The sequence below is a fragment of the Triturus cristatus genome, chromosome 2_2 (genome assembly GCF_964204655.1).
Source record: "Triturus cristatus chromosome 2_2, aTriCri1.1, whole genome shotgun sequence".
NCBI lineage: Eukaryota > Metazoa > Chordata > Amphibia > Caudata > Salamandridae > Triturus > Triturus cristatus.
Genome location: NC_140582.1, coordinates 312,288,467 through 312,310,851, shown reverse-complemented (window position 1 = coordinate 312,310,851; position 22,385 = coordinate 312,288,467). Strand labels below are relative to the sequence as shown.

General features: G+C 45.0%; 1 protein-coding gene across 1 annotated transcript in view; it reads right to left on the bottom strand.

Moving 5' to 3' along the window:
* The window catches only part of MGST2 (microsomal glutathione S-transferase 2), a 39,814-nt gene extending 17,645 nt beyond the window's left edge, over positions 1-22,169 (bottom strand). The window contains exons 1-2 of the mRNA XM_085641360.1: positions 21,906-22,169; positions 7,322-7,421 (exon numbers count right to left, since the gene is read on the bottom strand). Of these exons, the coding sequence (XP_085497486.1) occupies positions 7,322-7,421; positions 21,906-21,963 (158 nt within the window). The 5' untranslated portion in view covers positions 21,964-22,169. The remainder of the gene's footprint in view (positions 1-7,321; positions 7,422-21,905) is intronic.
* Between the last annotated feature and the right edge of the window lie 216 nt (positions 22,170-22,385).

The following is a 22,385-nucleotide window of genomic DNA, read 5'->3' as shown; positions in this document are numbered from 1 at the left end:
GGTGCAGCAGGGCAGTCCTCTGAAGTATACAGTAGGCCACAGGCAGCAGGGAAGTCCTCAGGGTCGTTCCGCAGTTTCATCAGTAAACTGAAGAGTCGGTCTGAGGGTCCCATTTTTATACCTGATGCGAGCTTTGAAGTGAAAGAAACTTCCGGAATTTTCCTCCCACAGAAGTGTCTGAAATTTCCTGCCTCCCTGCCCTGGTCCTTGTCTGTCTGCAGGCACAATGAGCTAGTGTGAAACTCCTTGTGTGAGAGCTCAGGTAGCTACTTTGAAGTACAAAAAGGGTTGTGCACAGCTCCGCCACCTACATCCTGCCTTGGATGGCCCATCTTGCCAACACCCAGTCCCTCTATTGTGTGGCTGTCTGGGAGGAATACACATAGGGCAACAGCCAACTACACTTAGTTACGTGACCCAGGAAAACAGTCTGTAGACACTTAGTGGAGATGATGTGGCCTAATGGCTATGGTGGCCGAATTTGAAGCTGGGGAACCAGGTTTGAGTCTAGCGGTAGACTCAAGTATCCTATGATTCTGGGCAAATCACTTAATCTCCCTGTGCTTAAAACAAAAAATTAATGTGTCCGTCTGTAATGCAACTGGTGCTCATGTAAAAGGCACTCCGATTCCTTCAGGTCAAGTTTGAGCTATATAAGACTGTCCAAAAAAATTGATAAAAGGTTGGACAAGAAAATGTCAACTTTCTAAAAGGGCACTTTCAGAATCGTGATTTTAAATTTGACTTTACCATTAAAGAGGATTTTAAATTGCAATTCACTAGACACCAAAGATGACATTTCTACCTGCTCCCAAGCAAAAGTTATCACTCATTAAATGTAATAAGGTGCCTCAAGGTTATCCTGTGAGAGAGGTAGGCTTCACAGTAATGAAGAACGAATTTAGGAATTTTTCAATACCAAGACATGTAAAACTTAAAGGGACATGTCCAACTTTTAAATGCACCCTGCCCTATGGGCTAACTTTCATGTAATAAAAAGTGAGTTTCAATCCTGGCAATGGGTTTATTTTTTGGGGGCTAGTTAAGTGAGTTGCACAGTAAGTACTGCAGGCCCACTGGAAGCATTTAATTTACAAGCCTGGGTATATGGTATACCATTTTACTGGGGACATTAAAGTAAATACTCCAATCAGGTGTAAGCCAATTTTACCATGCTTTAGAGAGGGAACACAAGCACCTTTTGCACTGGTAAAGTGCACAGAGTCCTCAGGCCAACAAACATAAATTAATCAAAACAGTAGGGGGAGTAGGCAAAACTTTTTTTGAGGGTGGGGAAAGACCACCCTAAGGGTGACAGGTCTAACACCTAAGATGTAGATTACAAAGGGTATCTACAGGCCATATAATGTAAACACTGCACCTGGATTACCCCAGTACTGCTGAAGTGAACACACAGAACTAATAGCACAAGAGGTATGATGGGAAAGACCAGTTTTGTCCCTTTACTCTTGTTTATGAATCACTTCTCTTACTGAGGCTTGCCTTCACTATGTCATGCAATACATGGGATGACATTTCCCCTCATTTTGTGAATGAACTAGAACCAGAAAGACTTCCACTATGTAGCTAATTGCCCTGGTTGATGTCCGCAAATAAGCAAATCATCAAGTTACACATACAATGCCCTCTTGACTGGGACTAATAGCAACGATACGTTTTGCAAGGTGCCGGCAAGCTTCATAGTGGGAAACATCGTTTACACCGCATGCAACGCAACGCATGCCATTACAATGCGGCTATTACAATGACTTGTTACAACGCATGCCATTACAACGCAAGTCAGAACAACGACTTGCTCTAGGGGTCAGAAGGTGTTGGATTTAAAATCCAACACCTTCCTAACTGTTGCACAGACTGAGTTGGAATAGTAAATTATACTATTCCATCATCCAGCGCCCACCCCCCCCAACATGAGCAAGTCGTTGTTCCGACTTGCGTTGTAACGCATGCGTTGTTACAAAGCGGTCGTTGTAATGACCACGTTGTAATGGCATGAGTTAAAGCATGCGATGTAACGTGGCATGTTCTTCATAGCTCTCTGAAGCCATCCCTGTGTCAAGGGGTATACCTGTTAGGCAACCATGAAATGCAAATTAACGCAATAAGAGGTTGCTTTAAGAAACTATGCACTCAAAAAGAAAACAAAATGAAAGAGTGAAACAAAGAACAGGAGGGAGGGAATGAAATGAGAAAAAGCAGAGAACGAAAAATAAAGGAAGATACAGGGAAGGAGAAACGTACGAGAATGGCAGGGAGGGAGAAAAGGGGAGAATGAGAAAGAATGGAGAGAGCAGAATTGAAGAAAAGAGAAAAAGACAGAAGGCAAAGGACAGAAGTAATGAAGAAAAGACAGGAAACACAGATAATGAAAGGAGCAAATGAAGAGGAATAAATAGAGACAAAATTGAGAAGGAAATGAGCAAAGGCTAGAAGGGGAACATAAAAGAGAAGGAAAAGAAAATAGAAAGTGAGAGAGAGGCAAGGAGAACAGGGAGATTAGAAGAATAGGAGACGGAGACAAGAAAAGGGAGAACATTTAGAAAAGTAATGAAAAAAGAGAAGAGGAGCAGTAATGGAGAAGAGAAAAAGAAATGAGAAAGAAAAAGTGAGACGAAAGAGGAAAAGGAGAATAGAGAAAATGAAGGAAAGAAAAAGGAGAAGAGGAGAGAAAAAGGTAAAAAGAAAGAAGAGAAGAGGTGAAAGAATGAAAGGAGAAAAAGTAAAAAGAAGGTAGGAAGGAGAGGAGGGTAGGAGATAGGGGAAAATGAGGGGAAAATGAGTGATGGGAATGAAATCAAGGACAGAAAAAAGGAAAACATGAAGAGGAGAAAAGGAAAGGAAAAAAAGAGTGGCTAGGAGAAAATCAAGGAGGAAAGAATGACAAGAGAAAAACAAGAGAAGGTTAGGAGAGAAGGAAAGGAGAAAACTTGGAGACGACTACGAAAAGGAGAACATTAGAAGAGATTTAAAAGAGTAAACACTGAAAAGGACAGTAGGAGAGAAGAAAAGGAGAAAACAAAGAGGAGACAACAAGAGGACAACAACTGAGAGGCAAACTACCGAAAGAAATGAGAAAAGGAGAGAATGAGATAAGGAAATAAAAATGAAAAAGGAGAGTAGGACCAGAAAATGTGGAAGAAGAGAATGTGAAACACAGAGGAGACTCACGTGTCCCCACAGGTCCCTAAAGCTGCTACCAATGCTACTATCAAGCAGCAGCTTGGGGGAGTGAAAGAGCTCAGTTATGCCGAACCAACTGAGTTATGCCTTGGATGCCAATAGACCCATCTCTGTGAGTGCAGATGAAAAGTGATGTACTTCAAGGTATTAATCATCACTGCACCCAACCAATCTTCGCAAAGTCTGGTGAAAAAGGTGTATCCTCCTCGCGTCTATATTATGGTTACACAGTGTGGGTGACCCTCACCTAACGGAGCCTAATTCACTTTTGGAGAGCAACATGAACAAAGATGGCCTGACAGTACTCTTCGGAATATGAGGAAACTATGAAACACCTCAGATTGACTCAGACACGACTACAAAGAGGCAGGATGCCACTGTTGACTCCACTATGTGCACAAACTCATCCTTACAGTAGGTAAATAATGACCTCTTTGTGTCAAACTTCTGCTTTTTCTGCAAGTGTTTTTGTAATGTGGACAGCTCTTCTGATCCAGGTCCTATATGAAGGAGATGATAATATTCCATCCACTGAGAGTAGAATGTTCCAAATTAAAAAGAAATACATTGAAAAACATAGTTGGAAAGCGCAGCAAAAGGCCTGCACAAGCAACAACTGGCCATGAGCCACTGCATGGTCTACAATCGAGCTCTCAACTTTCAAATGTTCTAATAAAAATAAAATCTGTGGTGTGCTGCAACATTGCTTTTGGCTTGTACCTTGTAGTGCGTAATAGAAGACAGGAGACCTCAGACTTGTTGAAAGGTACATTTATTGCAGAGAAAGCTCAGAGTCCGAGCTGCTGGTGGCACACAGGTTAAAGTCTAACTCACAGTTTCCCACCGGTTTCAAAACCGCACTCCAGAGGGAACATTAGAATACAATGCGAACCTTCCACATGGCAAGCATGCAGATACTATAAGACTGTAACCTTTTATAAACTTAACCAGAATAACACAAAACATAATAAAACGTAGCAAATTTAAGAAATATGAAACACTAAAATCTTAAGGTGCTACAAATATGCAGACAAATTTATCATGAAAATAAAAACTGACTGATTAAGAAACTAAGGTGCAAAATGTTCACATAGAAAAAAAAAAAAAATCCACTGAAACAATAACTATCCTAATCACTGAACCCACGAGGTAATCTCCTCATCCTTCCACTGCGTCTCAACAATATCTCTGGATGAGGTTCACCAGACATGGGTGCTTTCACATTGGTCTTTATTGCTCCATCTTGACGTTCAATAAACACAGGTGCTTCCACACTGGACTTCACAGCGCCATCTTCACACCAAGGTCTAGCCATAAACCCCTCCGCAGTAATTTACTTGCACTCAGCTTTCCCCACACGTTCAATATTCGATTACAGTCCTCCCCAAAATAGGACACCATTACCTTTCACCTCCATGACCTTAGCAGGTGGGACAAACTTGGAACCCCCTTTCCTAACATGAACAGGTTTGCTCACTCCAACAACATCACTCATTTTAAATATCTTAGCTTTCACTCCTTTCCTATCATCATATTATTTTTTCTGTTTCTCCTGCACATTCTTCACTTGTAACCTGAAACTCTCACTTGTCCAACCAGGCTTCTTCTCTTTAACTCACTTGTTCATCCATGCTGGACAAAAACAAGTGGTAGCTCTCCTTCCACGTAATAACTCATACAGTGAAACACTGGTGGTAGAAAGTGGGGTAAAACTTAAAACATTAATTTGATCACATTTCCTACAACATATCCATTGGCTATAGCCCATTTGATACACTCTCCCAACACCCTGTTCATCCTTTCCACCAAACCACTGGTGTGAGGATGATAGAGAGCACCTTTTATATGTTTAATCCCACTGGCTTGCAAGAACAACTCCACCTCTCTGGATACAAATTGGACACCATTGTCTGACAGCAATGTAGCTGGAAACACTTCTTTGAGAAATACATCTTTAAGAAATCCACCACGATCTTTTATTTGACCTCATTCACGAACTTAATCTCTGGTCATTCACTATAGTAATCAGTCAGGAGCAAGGCGAAATGAGAATTTTCCGTAAAGGAAATAAATGGGCCCACAATGTCTATACCTACTTTTTCCCCGCAGAGAAGTGAGTAACTCAATAGTACACAATGGTGTAACCCTGACAAACTTTAGCAAAATGGCCTGGCTTATTACATAGTCTACATTTGGTATTTTTATCTGGACATTCCTTTCCTTCTTTAGGATGCATCTGATTGCCACATCAAAAATAAATATTCTGATGTGAAAAAACCGGTTTAGGTTTGTCCACGCTGAATCTCTCCACCCTTAGATTGTCACCTGAACTGAACTTTACTACCAAGACCACATCAGAACTTTTACTGTCCAATTCTTTAGCAGACAACTGAGAAGTCTATATACTCCTTTGTATTAATCATTACCTCTAACAATGGATTCCTCATAGACAACAACTTTTGACAGATTTGTCAACGTAATGACTAATAAATTGATCCCTAACCAAGTGATCTGAAAGAGTTTCCAATTGACAATCAGCTACTAATCTTCTGAACGCTGTTATGTATGAGCCCAAATCTTCACTCAGACTTTGAACGCTTGAAAAGCATATGCCCAAGTACTACTAAACTCGGCTGTACATCAAATCTGGCTTTAAGTCTTTTCACAGTTTATTGATATTTATCCGGTTTCTCACCTTCCTCCACCAATAGTTCAGGCAAGTGTTTCAGAATGGCCCTGCCTTCAAATCCCAACGAGTGAAGTAACAAAAACTTTTTCCTTTCAGCATGGCAACAAAGTGCTCCAATTGCCCCCAAGTACATCTCGGAGGCATCAAACCATTGTTTCCATTGAAAAGGAGGATCATCAGGAGTTTGTAAGAACTGAGGAGGAGGAGGAGGAGTCAAAGACTGCATAGTAATATGTCAAATTACACAACTAATAGGTGATCACAGTATAGCGAATCAAAACTTCTCAACCTATAAGAGAACTGAAGAACCTGCATTTACACTTTAACCATAAAAACTTCACCAATCTTCAAAATAACTCAGTTATAGCTAAACCAACCCCTCTATACATGGGTCTTCTTAGTTAGAGGTGTGCACGTCACCGGTGATGAATACGTGGAAATGTCGCAATAGAATAGTACCCTGTGGTACCTCACTGTCATTTCCAAGATCATACACTCCGTCAGAGCCCACTTTAAGTGCAGACTACAACAGCGAACTCTACCTGTCTAATCACTTCAGCTTGTAGCACATGCACTCAAGGCTCCTTTACCTCCACATGGTACTGCAGTTACTGATGCTCTCCTTACAGACGTCATTGTCACACTGCACCTGTGAGGAATGCCCGTAAACCACGCCTCTGTCTATTCGCAACAGGAGAAGGCCACTCAGAAGAAGGAGGCTGGTGACACAACTCCTGCCTTCGTGCCACCACTCTGAGAGCGAAATAGTGCTGGAAAAGTACAAATCTTCCTTGGGACGACAGCATGGAAACCTGTGTCCCTCCATGACTTTTCAATTGGTAGTCCTCCATGGCATCGTCACTGTTACTGCAGAAAGATAATTTCCATGCTCCACATGTCTAGGATTCACCCGCGTGCACGTGTGGGTATGTGTCAGCAGCTCACTTGTTGCCACACTCATGTGGTGACGTACCTGGAGACAGGATACCTCAGGTTTGTAGAAAGGTAAGTTTATTGCGGAGAAAAAAGCCAAGCTGCTGGTGGCACACAGGTAAAACACCAACTCCCACCAGTTTCAAAACCACGTTCCGAAGGGAACATTAGAACACAATGTAAACATTTAACATGACAAGGAGCATGAAGATACTACACAACTACTGACATTGTGTTTTCGACTATACCATCCAGAATACACAGAAACAGCCCTTGAAATGCAAAAAAATGGAAGTGCAGGTACTCAACCAGAGTGCCTGCTTGTTGTTTCTGAGAAGTGCCAGTACTCGCCCTCTCAAAATAAAAAAGTTCCGGTACTCCGTACCGGGCAGTACCGGCCCATTTAAAGCACTGCACAGAACATATACAAAACAGTTTTTTTTAAATCGTGAAAAGAAAACAGCTTCTCCAACCATAAAAAAAAAAAAAAAAACTTACTGTGCACGGAACATTCGCTCAAATTCAGGTGGGCCATTGACAGCAGGCGGCATTATCTTATGCTTCATTCTGGAGTTACCCACCATCTTAGCAAAGTAACCTGCAATGTGAAGAAGATTAATTTACTCATAAAGTGAGTTTTTTCATCCGGATGCTTTTAATGTAGCATAAAAGCCTGAAGCCCAGGGCCATACTGGTTCTTAAATGTCCTGAACCTTTGTTATAGATCTTAGCTGCGGATGAGAAGGATACCTTATACAGACCTGCCAACTCACATGATGCCACTGTGTGTCACATGGTGCCAGGCAAGGCGAGCTGAAACCACTGCATATAGTGAATTTCTAGCTTCCTTTTGCAGCTGTAAACAGCTGATGTCCATTAAGAGGTGTGAAAACACCGCAGAACATGGGCGGCAGCCTCAGCGAATGTTTTTTTTGGGGGGGATGGAGAGGTGGGGTTGGGCCTGGTGGAGAGCAGAGTGTCTCTTATGAAGCTTCTAGCAGTAGGCCCCATCCCTCCAAGGCTCCGTCCTCTCCTCACATGGTGACATTTATTTACAGGTTGGCAGGTCTGCTTATACCAACTTTCTTGTGTAACAATACACTCCCAAAAAAAAAAAAAAGTGATGCAGCGTATGCATGATTCCAAAATGTATTTTTATATTTTCTACTTACTTAATCTACGCTCATATTACTCCTCTGACCATACTCGGCCCGTTACAATTAGTCAATCAATTCAAATTTATTCACCACAGAGGCAATAATCCTCTGATGAATCTTTCTCCACCGCTATGAGGGGTGGAAATCAGGATGACTAAAACTTGCTGTTAGGTGTCCAATGAGGACCATTAATTGACAGCCAACAAATAGGTTAGATATCAAATTTAGATACGCTACTTTCAAGACCATACTGTAAATATAAAGAAAAGCACAGGAAGTCCCAACCTCCTAAAGAAGTTAAGACGAGTAAGGATTATACAAAACAAAATTTTTTTAGTCGCTATACAGCATAAAAGAAGCAACACCTGATGTTCTGTCAGAACTTGCCGATTCTTCCTTAACTGCATTTAAACCATTAATCACAATCAAGCAACAAATCAACAAGACTCAATAGAATAGCCTTAGTCAACTCTGAATAAATTGGTTATTGTATCAGAGATGCAAAATTCATCATCATCAGCAATTGCTTAAGAAACTCCGTTAGCCATGTAGCAGTTTTAATACTAGTGCCAAGCATTTAAGCAGGCATTCAAATCAGCATAGCCACAGAATTACAGAGTCCAGCCACCAAATGGGCAGATGGATAGTTTGTAGACCAACAGCTCAAATTCTAAGGGGATAGAAAGGTTCAATTAGATTCTATTAAGGACGGGTCTCTTAGCATAGTCAGAATTTAAGGAAATAAGTAAAGTTCGGCAAAGAGGCTCCGTCCGTATCCCACCGACTGTAGCATACACCAGGCAGTCCACAGTTGGTAAACAGTTCAAAAATCGAATAGCATCCAAGTCTGCATTGCAATGTAGTGCGCTTCAAAAAGCATCTCAAAGTAGAAAAAGTCTGTGAGCTGTGTGCGTTGAGTGTGTGTAACAAGTTACATTACATTTTGCAACAAACAATGCATTGCATTAAAATCAGAGGAAAGGTCAACACCAGAGAAAATGCACCTCAAAAAGAAGGCCTTTAAGTTAGCATTGCACAGTTAAATGAAATAACCATTTTAACTCCACCTCAATTATAATTAAATGTAATTGTTTGACATAAAAATACATAAACTTCACAATAACTAATGTTAGAAATATCCTACTACCACAAATGTTTGCATTATTCATATAAATGCATGTTTTTCAAAAAACATTTCTAATATCGTTTGAAGGTTTTCATAAACTATCATATCTCTAATATTCTTTAAAATATCAAATTTATACTTCATTGTTTACACATTTTTCCACTGTCTTTTCCAACGGGTGCATATTAGCAAAACAGCATCAAAACACTAGGCCACTTTATTTAGCATAAACTCCATTAATAAGCATAAGTATCAATAGTGAAACTTAGTTTATGTATCAATATTATCCTACGTATGTTTTTTTCATCTCACATTTTAAAGCACACTTTTACTGTGCTTCTACTCCACTGGTCTCTGTTTCCTGTATAACTGTATCTGTCATGTGCAATGTATACTTTCAACTTTTTGTGTTCTCTATGTATAAATGTGTTGTGTATTATGATTTTCAAAATCTCACTGGATCACAAGTGAAGGAGGTATCATATAGAAGGGGCCCATGTCTGTGCGAACACCTCAACCTGATCCTGCATACCGTAGATAACGCGTTCATGGGACGATGTCTGGATCATCGCCAGATGTTTTATATTATCGCTGACACAACATACCATATCCCGCTTTAGCTTTAAATTATTTGTTCTAGATTTGTGGTAGGAGTTCCTTTTTAAGTTTCAGGTCTAGGATCCTGCTTCTACCTGTATGTACAGCGCTCTGATTCTCCCCGGTCATGTTCGCGCTTTATAAAACGCTTCAAATAATAATTGAAATACTGCGACCAGTGCTAACGGTACTATTTGTATATTAGTAGTATACAAAACAGTGGTATAATGATTGCTTTCTAGAGCATAGCCGCCCTAGTAGTGCTGCTAGTAGCAGTACTTGTAGCAACAAGCAACTATTAGAAACATTACTACGAACTGGAATACTACTATTAACTATACCAGCCAACGTTGCAGCAATATCACCAGTAAAAGTTTTAGATCCAATACCTGTGGTATTCACAATATCACCAGCACTAAAAGTAGCAGTTCTGATGTAGTGGTACTACTAACATTACACGTAATAAAACAAGTAGTGATAAAATTAGCATTAGTAGCGCTTGCGTTATTTAGTAGCAGTATTAATTGTCATGGCACTAGTAATACATGTAGATCTGGTCTGGGGTATTAACAATAGAGGTTGAACACAGAAGTGCTAATGAAGTAGTATTAATATCATTAGTAATAACCAGATTAATAATAAAATTAGTAGAGGGTACTTTATAACAAGAAATATTCGCAGTATTCTTTATTGTGGTAGTGTCGTACTAATACGAGCAGGGCTAATTGCGGCACTATTACAGGTAAAGGTGAGCGGAGAGTATTACCATTTTATTTTTAGTAGTACTGTCAATGGTAGGAGTACTTGCGTGAGTATTCGTGCGAGTAGTAGGGGTGGGCAGAATTTGCGAAAGCGACTTTCGCAAATTATCGCGAAAATGTTAAAAATCTCCGCAAACAAGTGGAAATATCGCGAAGATGCGGAAGTTTTTTCCCGCCCGTTCGCGATATTTTTTGCATGGTTGCGGGTCGCTAACTTACCCCTGCGGTTGCTCGCGGGCGCGGCCATCTTGTTTTCAGTTGTCTCGCGGTGCATGATCGCGAGAAGAAAGACGTGATCGCGCGACGCATGACGTCACTGCGGACGCGAACTGTCGCGAGACAGCGCAAATGGCTAAAACAATACAACATCTCATGGAGAACGCGACCGGATCGGGAAAACTTGTCGGCGAACGCGGGGATTCAGGTAAGGCGATCGCGCGCGAGAATGTATTATTTTACAGCGCGAGCAAGAACCAAATTATCGCAAAGCTGCGGAATGCGGAAATTTTGACATTTCCGCGCTCTCCGCGGAACGCGGAAATGCCAAATTATCGCAAATTCCGCGAACGGAACGGAAATTTTGCCCAGGCCTAGCGAGTAGGCCGCAGTCATGCACTTGTCAGCCGCGGCCCATGCAGGTAAGAGCGGTGAGGCCGGGGTGGGGGGATTCGACAGACGACCACGAGGGGAAATTAAATAAATAATTTTCCCTCGTGGTCGTCTGTTGAATGCCCCCCCCCCCCTCCCTCCCTCCCTCTTAGCTTCATTCCTACTTCACTCAGCGGGGGGGGCAGGCACGCGCACAAGGACACCGCACATCTTAAAGCTGTACTCTGGCGTGGCCTTCTGATTCCAGAGTCGACAGTTTTAGAAGACGTCTCTGCTAATATTTATAAAAGGAAACGTTACATTGCAAGTGTCGGAATACAAGGGGCTGTTGGGTGAAAATGGAGCACTGGTTCGTAGCGTGCGGCATGACTCGGCAAAACTGTAAGCCGTTTCCATTTCTGCAACAATGCTGTGCCCAAGGGAGGAAACATCCTTACACTCCTCATGGGTGGGGCCGGATCACCTGCTCTTTCCCACGAGTAGAGGCACGGCTTTGTGTGCAGTGGTTTCTTCTGTCAGAAAATGTCACAGCAAACCGCTGCAACCTAATGTGGGATTGCTTCTACCAACACAACACAAGAGTTGGATACTTCCTGCAGGTTTCACAATGCCAGAAATACGGAAATTACATTGCAAATTAGCAACAGCACTGTCATTTTTTTTTTTACTGGCGTACAGTTCACTAAGGCAGTAGCCTAAGGTAAAATGATAGGACCCCGGGGCTTAAAGTGGGCCGGGTCTCCCCGGTGCTCAGCACTGGCCGTTCTTAAAAGCAGGTGCTGAAACGGGTCCCCGTCGAGCTCTCCAGTTTTACCTTCAGGGTGTAAAATAATATATTTACATGCTTAACTCTGCGATAGTATCATTCCTCACTTCTTTTGATGTACCTTAAATAAGACTAATTTTATCAGTATTATATGGTGCAAACTTGAGCACCAGTTACATAACACAAGCCCACATTCATGTTCTGAATCACAGGATGTTAAGCTGAGAGGAGGCTCGAATCTGCTTTCTTAGCTCGAAGGTCGGTAGCTCTAGCCTTATGCCACAACTTCGCCAACAAGAACGAAGCATTTTCAATATTCTATACAACGAAGTATTAGTTGTTGCTTATTTATCTAATGCAATTTACAACCATTGAAAATATTCCTGGCTTGCTGTAGCTGTAGTGTTACTTGTGTTATATAGCTGGATAAATGGACAGAATCATCGAAATACCAATGGCTCGGCACATTATGCTAAGTACAGATTTTTAGCTTAAGTGTTTTAGGCCACCCCCTTAACTACATCTGCTACGCCACTATGAGAGACCCCTCCAGTTTTTTTCATCCCACTTAAAGCCCTGTGAGTCCACCTCCACCAGAATGTGAAGAGGGGCCCCTGAGCGGGCCATATCTCCCAGATCATTGGCTTGGGCAGAATGGAGTCCCTCCCAAGGGTGCCTCCTCCCACACGCCCCGCAGGGGATGCTGGAGTCAACCTTAGGCGCTTTTATTCCAGAATTCAACGATACTCCTTACATCCTGCTTTGAAGAAGGACGGCCATATTTGAGCCAAAACACCGCATATTCGAAATTCTTGCCTCCTTGTTGTCGCGTTGAAATAGCAGACGGACACCATATGCCTACTTCAATTTCTTTATTCTCGTTATCTCCCCCGTCTTTCTCTCTTGTATCCCTCGATTCCCTTTTCTCCTTACTCCTCCTCCTGACCCTTGTACCTCGCATGGCGACACTACACTTGTCACAAGCAGTCGATTGAGCGACGTTCACAAAAGTATTATTTGGGCCCCGGTGAGAGGTCCCAAATTTGAATGGACATGTGAAAACCTCCCAAATTTGAATGGACATGTGAAAACCTTGCTGGTGGTGCTGGACTAGGGAGGCATATCTACTTGTGAACGGTGTGCAATCTGATGCTAGTAGGATCGGAGAATGCGGTAAGAAGAAGGTGGAGAAGTGTGGTTCAATGATTGGAGCGGCAGACCCTGATGCAGAGGTCTAGCCCGGGACCAGGGTTCAATTCCCCGCCTCGGCGGGTCTTGGGCTCAAAAATTCCATGGACCTGATAATTCTCGCCTCAGTGCCATTCCAATCATGGAGTCCCACTCTGCAACTCTGGGCAATAGCTTGCTTAATCTCCACAACGGCCCCACAACGCTAAGGATGCCTGGCCTCCACCTTGGGGGTGCCCAGGAGTGGACGCCTCACAGGGAAAGCCAGGATGGGTTCCACAGCGGTATTCATACAAGCGCCTTGAGACCCTTGCGGGTGAGTAGTGCGCTATACAAGTATCATTTTAAATGTCACTGTAAAATGATGTTTCCTGATTTAATAAATGCTTACATACGACCCCCTCTAAATACACATAGCCTTGTTCTCCTGCCCCTTATGCTCACACACTGCCCCTCGACTTGTCCCCGGTACTCACTCACTGCCCTCTCTGCCCCTGGCGCATGTTCTCATTCACAGCTCCCTCTGCAGCCGACTGCCTGCCTTCCAACACTGCCCCTTCTACTCACACACAGCTAGGCTTGGGCTAAAGTTCCATTCCGCTCGTGGAAATTGCGATAATTTGACATTTTCGCGTTTCGCGGAGAGCGCGAAAATGTCAAAATTTCCGCAATTTACCGGAATTTTTTTGCTTGCTCGCGCTGTAAAATAATACATTCTCGCGTGCGCGCGATCGCCTTACCTGAATCCCCGCGTTCACCAACAAGTTTTCCCGATCCGGTCGCGTTCTCCACGAGATGTTGGATTGTTGGTAGCCATTTGCGCTGTCTCGCGACAGTTCGCGCCCGCAGTAATGTCATTCATCGCGCGATCACGTCTATCTTCTCGCGATCATGCACCGCGAGACAAGTGAAAACAAGATGGCCGCGCCCGTGAGCAACCGCATGGGTAAGTTGGCGAGCCGCGATCACGCAGAAAATACTGCGAACGGGCGGGAAAACAACTTCCGCATCTTCGCGATATTTCCACGTGTTTGTGGAGATTTTTAAGATTTTCGCGATAATTTGCGAAAGTGAATGTCGCAAATTCCGCCCACCCCTACACACAGCCCCCTCTGTTGCCAGCGCCTTCGGGTCATGCTATACCATCTCTGCTCCCTGCCCTCTTTGCATACTCACTGCCCACTCTGCTCCTTTACCCTTCCAACAAATGTTACCCTTTCTTCTCTGCTCCCAGCCCCTTCTCTTCAAACATTGTACTTCCTGCTAATTGCCCCGCCTGCATACACACTGTCCTCTCTGCAAGTGTGGGCACTGCCCTCTCTGCACCCTGCCACCTGAGTGTGTCCACTGTCCTCTCTGCACCCTGCCACCTCTGTGTGTCCACTGCCCTCTCTGCACCCTGCCACCTCTGTGTGTCCACTGCCCTCTCTGCACCCTGCCACCTGTGTGTGTGCATTGCCCTCTCAGATCTGTGTCCCTTCTGCTAGCACAGTGCCCTTTGCAGGAAACTTTACCCACGTGGGGACGCACTGCTTTCCTGGAAATAATGCATGCGCGGAACGAGTGTGCGATGCCATGCAGCGTCGGCTCCCCTGCAATGGCGGAGGAGCATCGCCCTACTGAGAATGAAATAAAAAACGATAATAAAACAATGTTATTGCCATTTTATTGTTAACTGGCAGCCGATGCTTCCGAGGGTGGGGCACGGCCAGGCAATCCTCACAACACTAGCCAGGGGCTGGAAGGAGTGGAGGGCACTTGTAAGTGCACGTCAGTTTGGCCAGCAGTCTAAGGTCGGACAAACAGGCATGCACACTTAGAATTTCTCCACCCAGCTGCATTGTACAGCTGGGTGGAGAAATGATACAGGTTCCCAGTTCCCTCGTGAGCGCCTACCTAGGCCGGTCAGACCAATCCAGGCACTGCTCTCACAGCATTGGAGTAGCATCTGCTTTCGGTGGGGAGTCCGGGAGCCTGTGCTGGCCTCGGACTGAGACGAGGAGCACCGAGGCGTCCGACAGACGGAGCGGGAGAAGCAGGTGAGTGCCTTTTAAAAAAAATATTATTTGCCCCCGTGCTGCCCCACTATTTTATTTTGACAGCATCCGTTGCTGGGTGGGTGGTGAGATGAAGTATTTCAAGTGCAATTGGTATGCATAGTATACTTGAGTACTGATCTCTTGACCACCTCCTGGATTATACCTCGACTGCTCGCTGTTGAAACTTTTGAGAGACAAGTTTAGGAAAAGATCAACTCTAGTATCCAAATGTAATGAAATAGTCTGGCTTTGAAACACAATGGTAACCATCAGCATCAACAGCGCAAACTTCCCAGTAACCACCATCGGTCACAGGACCGGGCCAGTGGGTATGGTTTGGTCATGGAGCTAGCACCCCTGGCATCTAATCTCAGCTCTACCACTTCACCCATGTATGATGGCAATAAACTTTATATTTGAAAGTGACATTTCTCTGTGACGGTCAGCCCCTTGGCCTGGACATCAGAATCACTGCCACCACAGCTGTGCCTAGTTTGAAAGGTGAAACCAGAGACAGTGTTTTTGATCCCAGCTTCCAATTTAGCCAAATTGTGTGCCCTTGGGAAATCCCTTTTTGAAATTATTCTTCAGCTCCTTTGTGGCAAGGGTGGAAGTGTATAGAGTCAATGTAAAAGCTGCTTGTAGTGTGTGGTTAAAAAACATGGACTGGATACTTATCTGTGGGATTGGAGAAGTATAGTACAAACTACGAAATAAGAAGCATCATGTGTCGTAACCAATGATTCAAACAGATTACTAGCAAGAAAAGACATATGCAGTTGAATTATGTGTTTCTCCCCTGTTATGGTTCAATTCATGTATGTGTTAGTTTTAAAACCAACCTGCATGGTTTTTAGAAACAAATATTTTTAAGTGCTTGCTGCTGATGTTTTTAATTGTTTTAGTTAACATTGTTAAATCTACCATCCAATATAAAGATGAGTTACGGTATGTAACCTTATGGTCTTGCAGAATTATATGTATTTTTATATGAGACATTAAAGCTCTTTGTAATCGAATACTTCTGGGGTACCACATTATATTTGACTAGAAACGACATCAGTGTGCTGGCTGTAAGTGGTGCATGACTGCTTTTTGTGCATCCGGTAGTGTGTATGATCAATTCTCCAAAGAGAAATTGTTTGGCTTCTACAAGAAGAGGAGAAGTGACAGGTCTCATGGTATATTCACCAAAATGCAATATGGTGGTGACTAAGTTTTTATAGCAAATGGCAGTGAAATGCCTTCTCGGGTCCACTACTTTAACAAAATGTTTGATCTTGTGCACATCATAGCCCCTCCGTTTGGCCCCTTCTCTTGTGCAGAACACTGACAGGGGTTTGCCCGTTTATCCGGAGCTGGGACATCTCAGGCCATAGGGCCCGATGGACGGCGATCGATGAGGGGTTGCTGCGGGCACACTGACTGGGGGGGGGGTGGGGGTAGAGGGGGCGGTGAGTGGGGGATATAGGGTAGGTGCGTAGCAGAATGGGTTTCTCCTGATGTTTATTTTGCTGGGGGATTCCTAGTATGATGCTACCGTGTGTAATGTTGGTCCACAGGACTTTGGGTGTGAAAAAAATCAATAAAAATCTTTTAACAAAAAAAATCATAGCCCCCTCCGTTCACTGTTCTGACCGCAGGTCAGCGCCTTGAAACAGGCTTAGTGGAAGAAATAAACACCAGGACCAATATACCCAGAGCGGGTCCCAGGCATGGTTTCCAGCCACATTCAGGGCCTTTTCTGAGTGTGGCTGGATTTGCATCTCAGTAGGTGAACCTGGTCGTGAGCTGCATTGTGCAGGGACCCCTCTCTGCTGCTGCTCCTCTGTCACACTGTTACCCCTTTTCCATCTTATAAAGCACCGATAGTTGCTTGTCCTCTGAGAAGTTTACATTTGCTACAGAACCAAAATGAAGACCAAGGGACGCCCACAGTGCTTCTGTGCAGGCGGTGGGACAAAAGCCACCATTGTAGGGCAAACCTGGAAAATGTGGCGCGGTTGGCAACATATTTCCCACTGTGCACCCTGCAGACTTCGCTCCAAGCCCACCCTGCCTGCTCCCTAACTCCCTGCTCACGCACTGCCTTAGCAGCTCCAAGCCCATTCTGCTCTCACATTGTGCACTTTGCACCCTGCCCCCTCTGCATATACCTTGCCCTGCATTTTGCCCTCTGTACTGCCTGCAACCTTTGCACACTCACTGCCCTCTAGTCTCGCTGGTCCTTCTGCACGAACGACTGCCCCTTTGCACACGCCCACGTCCACTCGGCTGCTACAGAGCCCTCCACTTCTCTGCTCCCTGCCCCTTTAGCTCACACACACTCCCTACAAATGTAGGGCCCCTCCGCTGAAATACTCCATTTTCCTTATAAAGCCACACAAGGCCACCTTGTGTGGCCCCGAGTGGCTTCATAAGTCTCGAGTAAAGCAACGCATCACAATTCACTGATTTGCCTTACTCTGCACTAGGAAGGCATTCCATGGGCGTTGCATAGGTGTTCCCACACAGCTCCCACGGTTTTCGATGCATTTCCAGATTTACTAGAACTGGTAAACCTGGGAACGTGCCATAAAGATACGCCTTTCCAGTAGGGGCAAAACAAGCAGAAATATCTTTATTTCTTTTTGTTACTTCCTCTTTCTATGTGTGCTGCATTGTGCAGCACACATAGAGGAATATGCTTTTCATGATTGTTTTTGTGCAGGAGGGCGCCCCTTCCTGCTCAAAAACAATCCGGTATGCAACACAGGCACCCATGCACCATGGTGCAAGGGTGCCTGCATTGGCACTAGGTAGCAAAAACAGCACCAGAGCAGGAGAAAAGGCAGGAATGCGCCGTATTCTTTTAAATATGGTGCGTCCTTGCCCTTTCTCTGTCACAGTGTAGCTCAGCATTGCCACTCGCTGCGCTGCACTGCATGACAATGTCATAAAGATGCCCCTCGTCCAATAACATATATTTCACAGTGAAACCGTTCAGATTTGCTACTAGGCAATGAGAATGGCCAAGACACCGGGCAGTAGTATGGCAATCTAGTGCATAAATACTTTATTTCCAGACCACAAACAAAATGATGAAACAGGAAGATTTTGGCACATTTGCAGCGCAGACCTGATTATGACTACAATTAAGATAGCAGGTAAATCAATGACAATTGATTCTTCCCAGATTTGAATAATCTGTGACAATATATGGTCATGTCTGCAGATGTTCTGGGAACATCAGCTCCCTGATTTGGACCAAGCCTTACTGCTTCCATTACGTAAATCAGTGTTGAAAATTCTCTTAATCTACTAATTCTTAACAGAACTTTGGTGGCTGTTTGATAGTTTTGCTAGAGAAGCTATAATGTTTTAGTCATTGAGGAAAAGGGCCATATGTAAATGGCAGATGACTAAAAGGTTAACCCGCTCCATTTAATAGACGCAAACTAAAAACCTTCTCAAGTTAAATCTCTCATCCTAGATTAGCCTGGAGGGCAGACTTGTTAATTGGTCAGTTTAGCATGCTTTGCAGTAGGCACATGATTTCCTTATTGTGCATTGCTATTTTTAAATCTGTATCATAGAAGCTGTAACAATCAGTCAGAAAGATCATATGCCTTGGCTAGGTAAGAAGAATTTTAAGACTTTGACACTTCTAACGAATCTTTGATGGAGTCTAACTCGTCAAATAAGCAGTTCTTTCCAGCAAACATTTGAAAAAGACAACCTCTTGTGAAGGGTTTGTAGGAGTGCACTTCATCTAAGGGATTTATTTAGAGTTTGGTGGACAGTCTGGAAGGTAGGTTTTTGCATTTGTCACCCCGAGTGCAACGGGAGTGCCCAGATGTGGGTCCCATGCTCTCCATGCCACTCGAGTTAAGCTAGCCTGGCTGATGAGGTGTGAAACCCCGAAACTGGTCCCAGGATGCTTGTTTCCAGTCAAGGGAGGACCTGGCTGGCAGTTCGGGCTGGACTGTTCCCATGGGGAGCAGGGTCAAGACTTATTTGCATATGGCTGGGTTTAAACTGAAATGGCATGGGGAGCAAAGAAAATGATGACCGGATGTAACAGCCTCTGTTTGAGAACGCTTCTTTAATAACGGCCCAGCTAGAAGTGCCTGGCTATTTACCTCAAAGTACACGAGACTGGGCACCTGCTGCGTTCTAGTAAAGGCAGTGGCAGATGGTGGCTGGTTTTCCGTGTCGGAGGGGAGCACATCGCTCCACATCAGCTCCGGAGCCCCGAGACTGCCGAACACCGCCAGCACAAGGCTGGAGAACCGTGACATACCCAATGCGGTTCAGCAAAGTTGCGTGAGGCGGAGGATTGCCAGGAGGCGCCCGTTTAATGTAGCAGTTGTGATCGGGAGCGGAGTCCGCAGCGCGGCCGTGAGCAAAGGGCAGTGACAAGATGGCGCCATGGACCACGGCCGAGAAAGACCAAGAGACTACCTGATTGAGCGCAGGCACAGTGGGTCCCAGGCAGACAGCGATGGAGCCGGAGACAACGTGACAAGAGCCGCAGAGGGACGAGGGAGAGCCGGACGAGGCTCCCCACCCCTGTGATTCAGCTCCCGGAGTCAGGCGGAGTCCTGCGGCCGCTTAGCGGCCGGGTGAGAGACTGAGGCACCCCGGCGGCGGCGGAGTCTTGTGGAGGTGAGCGGGCGACGAGTTGGGGGCAGCATTGAGTCAGCTCAAGGGGATCATCCCACACCGATCTGTGCACTTGCTGGGCATTGGTGAGGAGCCAATGGTGGGAGGCTGCGCCTGATTTTAAGATGGCGCCCAACCAGAGGCTTCCCTGGTGAAACGAGCTTAGCACCCTGGTTGGGGGAGCTGCAACTGAAAAACCCTGCTGGTGAGGCGTTTGTCCCCTGACATTGGAGGAGAAGTTTGAGGAGCAACTCGCTGGCATTCATGAAGATACCCTCAGTGTCTGACCCTAAGAAATAGAAAATGGCGGCTGCGGTGGGCGTCACAGCCTGACTGGGCTGCGAAAGGAGAGTGGCTGTGAACTGTGGGCTGTCTGGCTCCGAAGTAATCAAGGAGAGAGAGCTGGCGCTATGACCCCCGAGTTGGTGCCGGGGAAAGGAGGCCACCGATAGTAACGCGTCGAGTACCCTAGGGGCCCCTAAGAATACATAAGGGAAAGATAAAAATGGGGAAAGATAAAATGGGGCCCGGCTGAATATAACACCAGGGGCAGAATCCCTTGCCTGACATCGTTTGAAGGCCGCAAAATAGATTGAAACAGCAATCGTTGGTTTCAGACCTACATGGAAGGTCCTACTTGGTCATCGACCAGACCTTGATCTTAGCCCTCAACCGACCTGTATCCTGCACACCCTTTCAGGACATTTACCCTGTGAACTTTCCCTCGACCGCTGAGACCTTGCTACCTGACCGTTGCCCGGTGGAGCTACCACGATAGCTATAGGGGAGATGGACTGTGGATTCCCTCCTCGGCCGTCACCTACCCAGCCGGACATTGGACAGACCTTCCTTCGTCTCTCCTGCCGTTATCTTCCCCCTTCCCTCTTCCCCCTATCCTATCTGGATCCTGCACACCCTTCAGGACATTTACCCTGTGAACTTTCCCGCGACCGCTGAGACCTTGCTACCTGACCGTTGCTCGGTGGAGCTACCCTGATAGCTATAGGGGAGATAGGCTGTGAATTCCCTCCTCGGCCGTCACCTACCCAGCCGGACATTGGGCAGACCTTCCTTCGTCTCTCCTACCGTTATCTCCCTCCTTCCACCTACACCCTTCCCCCTTACCCCTATCCGCCCTATTTATCCTTCCTCCATACTATTTAAATGTGTTTCGTAAAACCGATGTAACCTGTAAACTGTTTTTAACTGTGTAATAATGTGATTCCTAATTGTAAAGCGCTCTGATACCCACGGGTCTAGCCAGCGCTTCTAGTAACCGATGTAACATGTAACTGATGTAATTTTGTAATTTCTGTGGAACCTTATGTAAAGCGCTCTGATACCTCCGGGTCTAGCCAGCGCTATATAAAACTCTCAAAATAAAATAAAAAAATAAAAGTTCTCAGTTGCAGGAACGTTTACCTACTGGGTTGTCTCACAGCATGGTTGCAACATCACACGAGGCTGGGCACAGAGTACAAAGGTGATTTCCGATTGTTTGCTCTAGAGGTAGAACATTCTTTTCTTTAATTGGCAGGTTTATCGTCCAGTCACAATGCTCTTTTCGGTTTATAATCATTTTACCGTAATTTTAGATTGTTTGAAAGAAATCAACCAGTTCGGTAAACATATAAAAAGAACCTCGTTTATATAAAATGCTTGAACTTAAGCATGATTCAAACGTTGCTCGATGTAGAGAAAAGGGTTAAAAATCGAAATGCGGTGTACACGACGCGAACTGCCTGCAGCTTACAATGGCTGGAGACAAACCAGGTTTCATAACAGGTTAGATGACTGCAGTCGCCACTCCCCAGCATTGAGCATTCTATAGCGCCGTGAAGCCGCATGACTAAGACATTTACCCTAACTACGTAACTATTATTCATACAACTATTACTGTTGTCAACATACTCCTTAGTATCCAAAAATCCGCAAGACAGCAGACACAGAGTCAACATTAGAAACTTAAAAAGAGAATGAGATTTTTCTCATAAAAACGGGCAGGTTGCCACCTCCCTTTGCAAGGAACTGGGCACGGGTTTTTCCGGGAGAGTTGGAACACAGAGAAGTTTACCATAGACAATTCTGGGTCTCAAAGACGGGGGTTTCCCTTCCTTAAAGAAGAACAGTTGTTGGGAAGCTGTGACAAGCACATCAGGAAACGAGCAGAGTCTAAACCCAGCCAGGCGCCCTACCTTGTTGGAAGGCTGAAAGAAGGGAGACCGCAGCGAGGAGGATGGAATCGCCCGCCATGTTGCCCTCTGTGAGATGGACTGTGAGCGAGTCGAGCAGTCCGAAGAAGAGCGAGAGAGGAGGGGCGAGCCGAAGAGGAGGAGAGAGGGAGTTTTGAAAGATTAGCTGCTGACAAGCAGGTGAGGGGGACAGACGCCCTCTAATGCTGCAGGCAAACAGCGTCCTATTAGGGTTGCAACCTGGCCGGTTTTAAACCGGCAAGACCTGTATAAATGTCCCTGGCCAGGTCCGGTTCTGGAGGGGGGAGGGGCAGTGGGACAGCCCTCCCTAGATTGCCCCCTGGTCCTCCCAAGGCCCATGTACAGGTAGAGCAAGTATTTGGAAGGCAATAGGTCTGCATTTGCGCCAGTTTAAGCTATTAGCATGGTCAATTACAATGCCTTTTACTTATGTTTTAAAAGCCAAAACACAAATATAAGGCA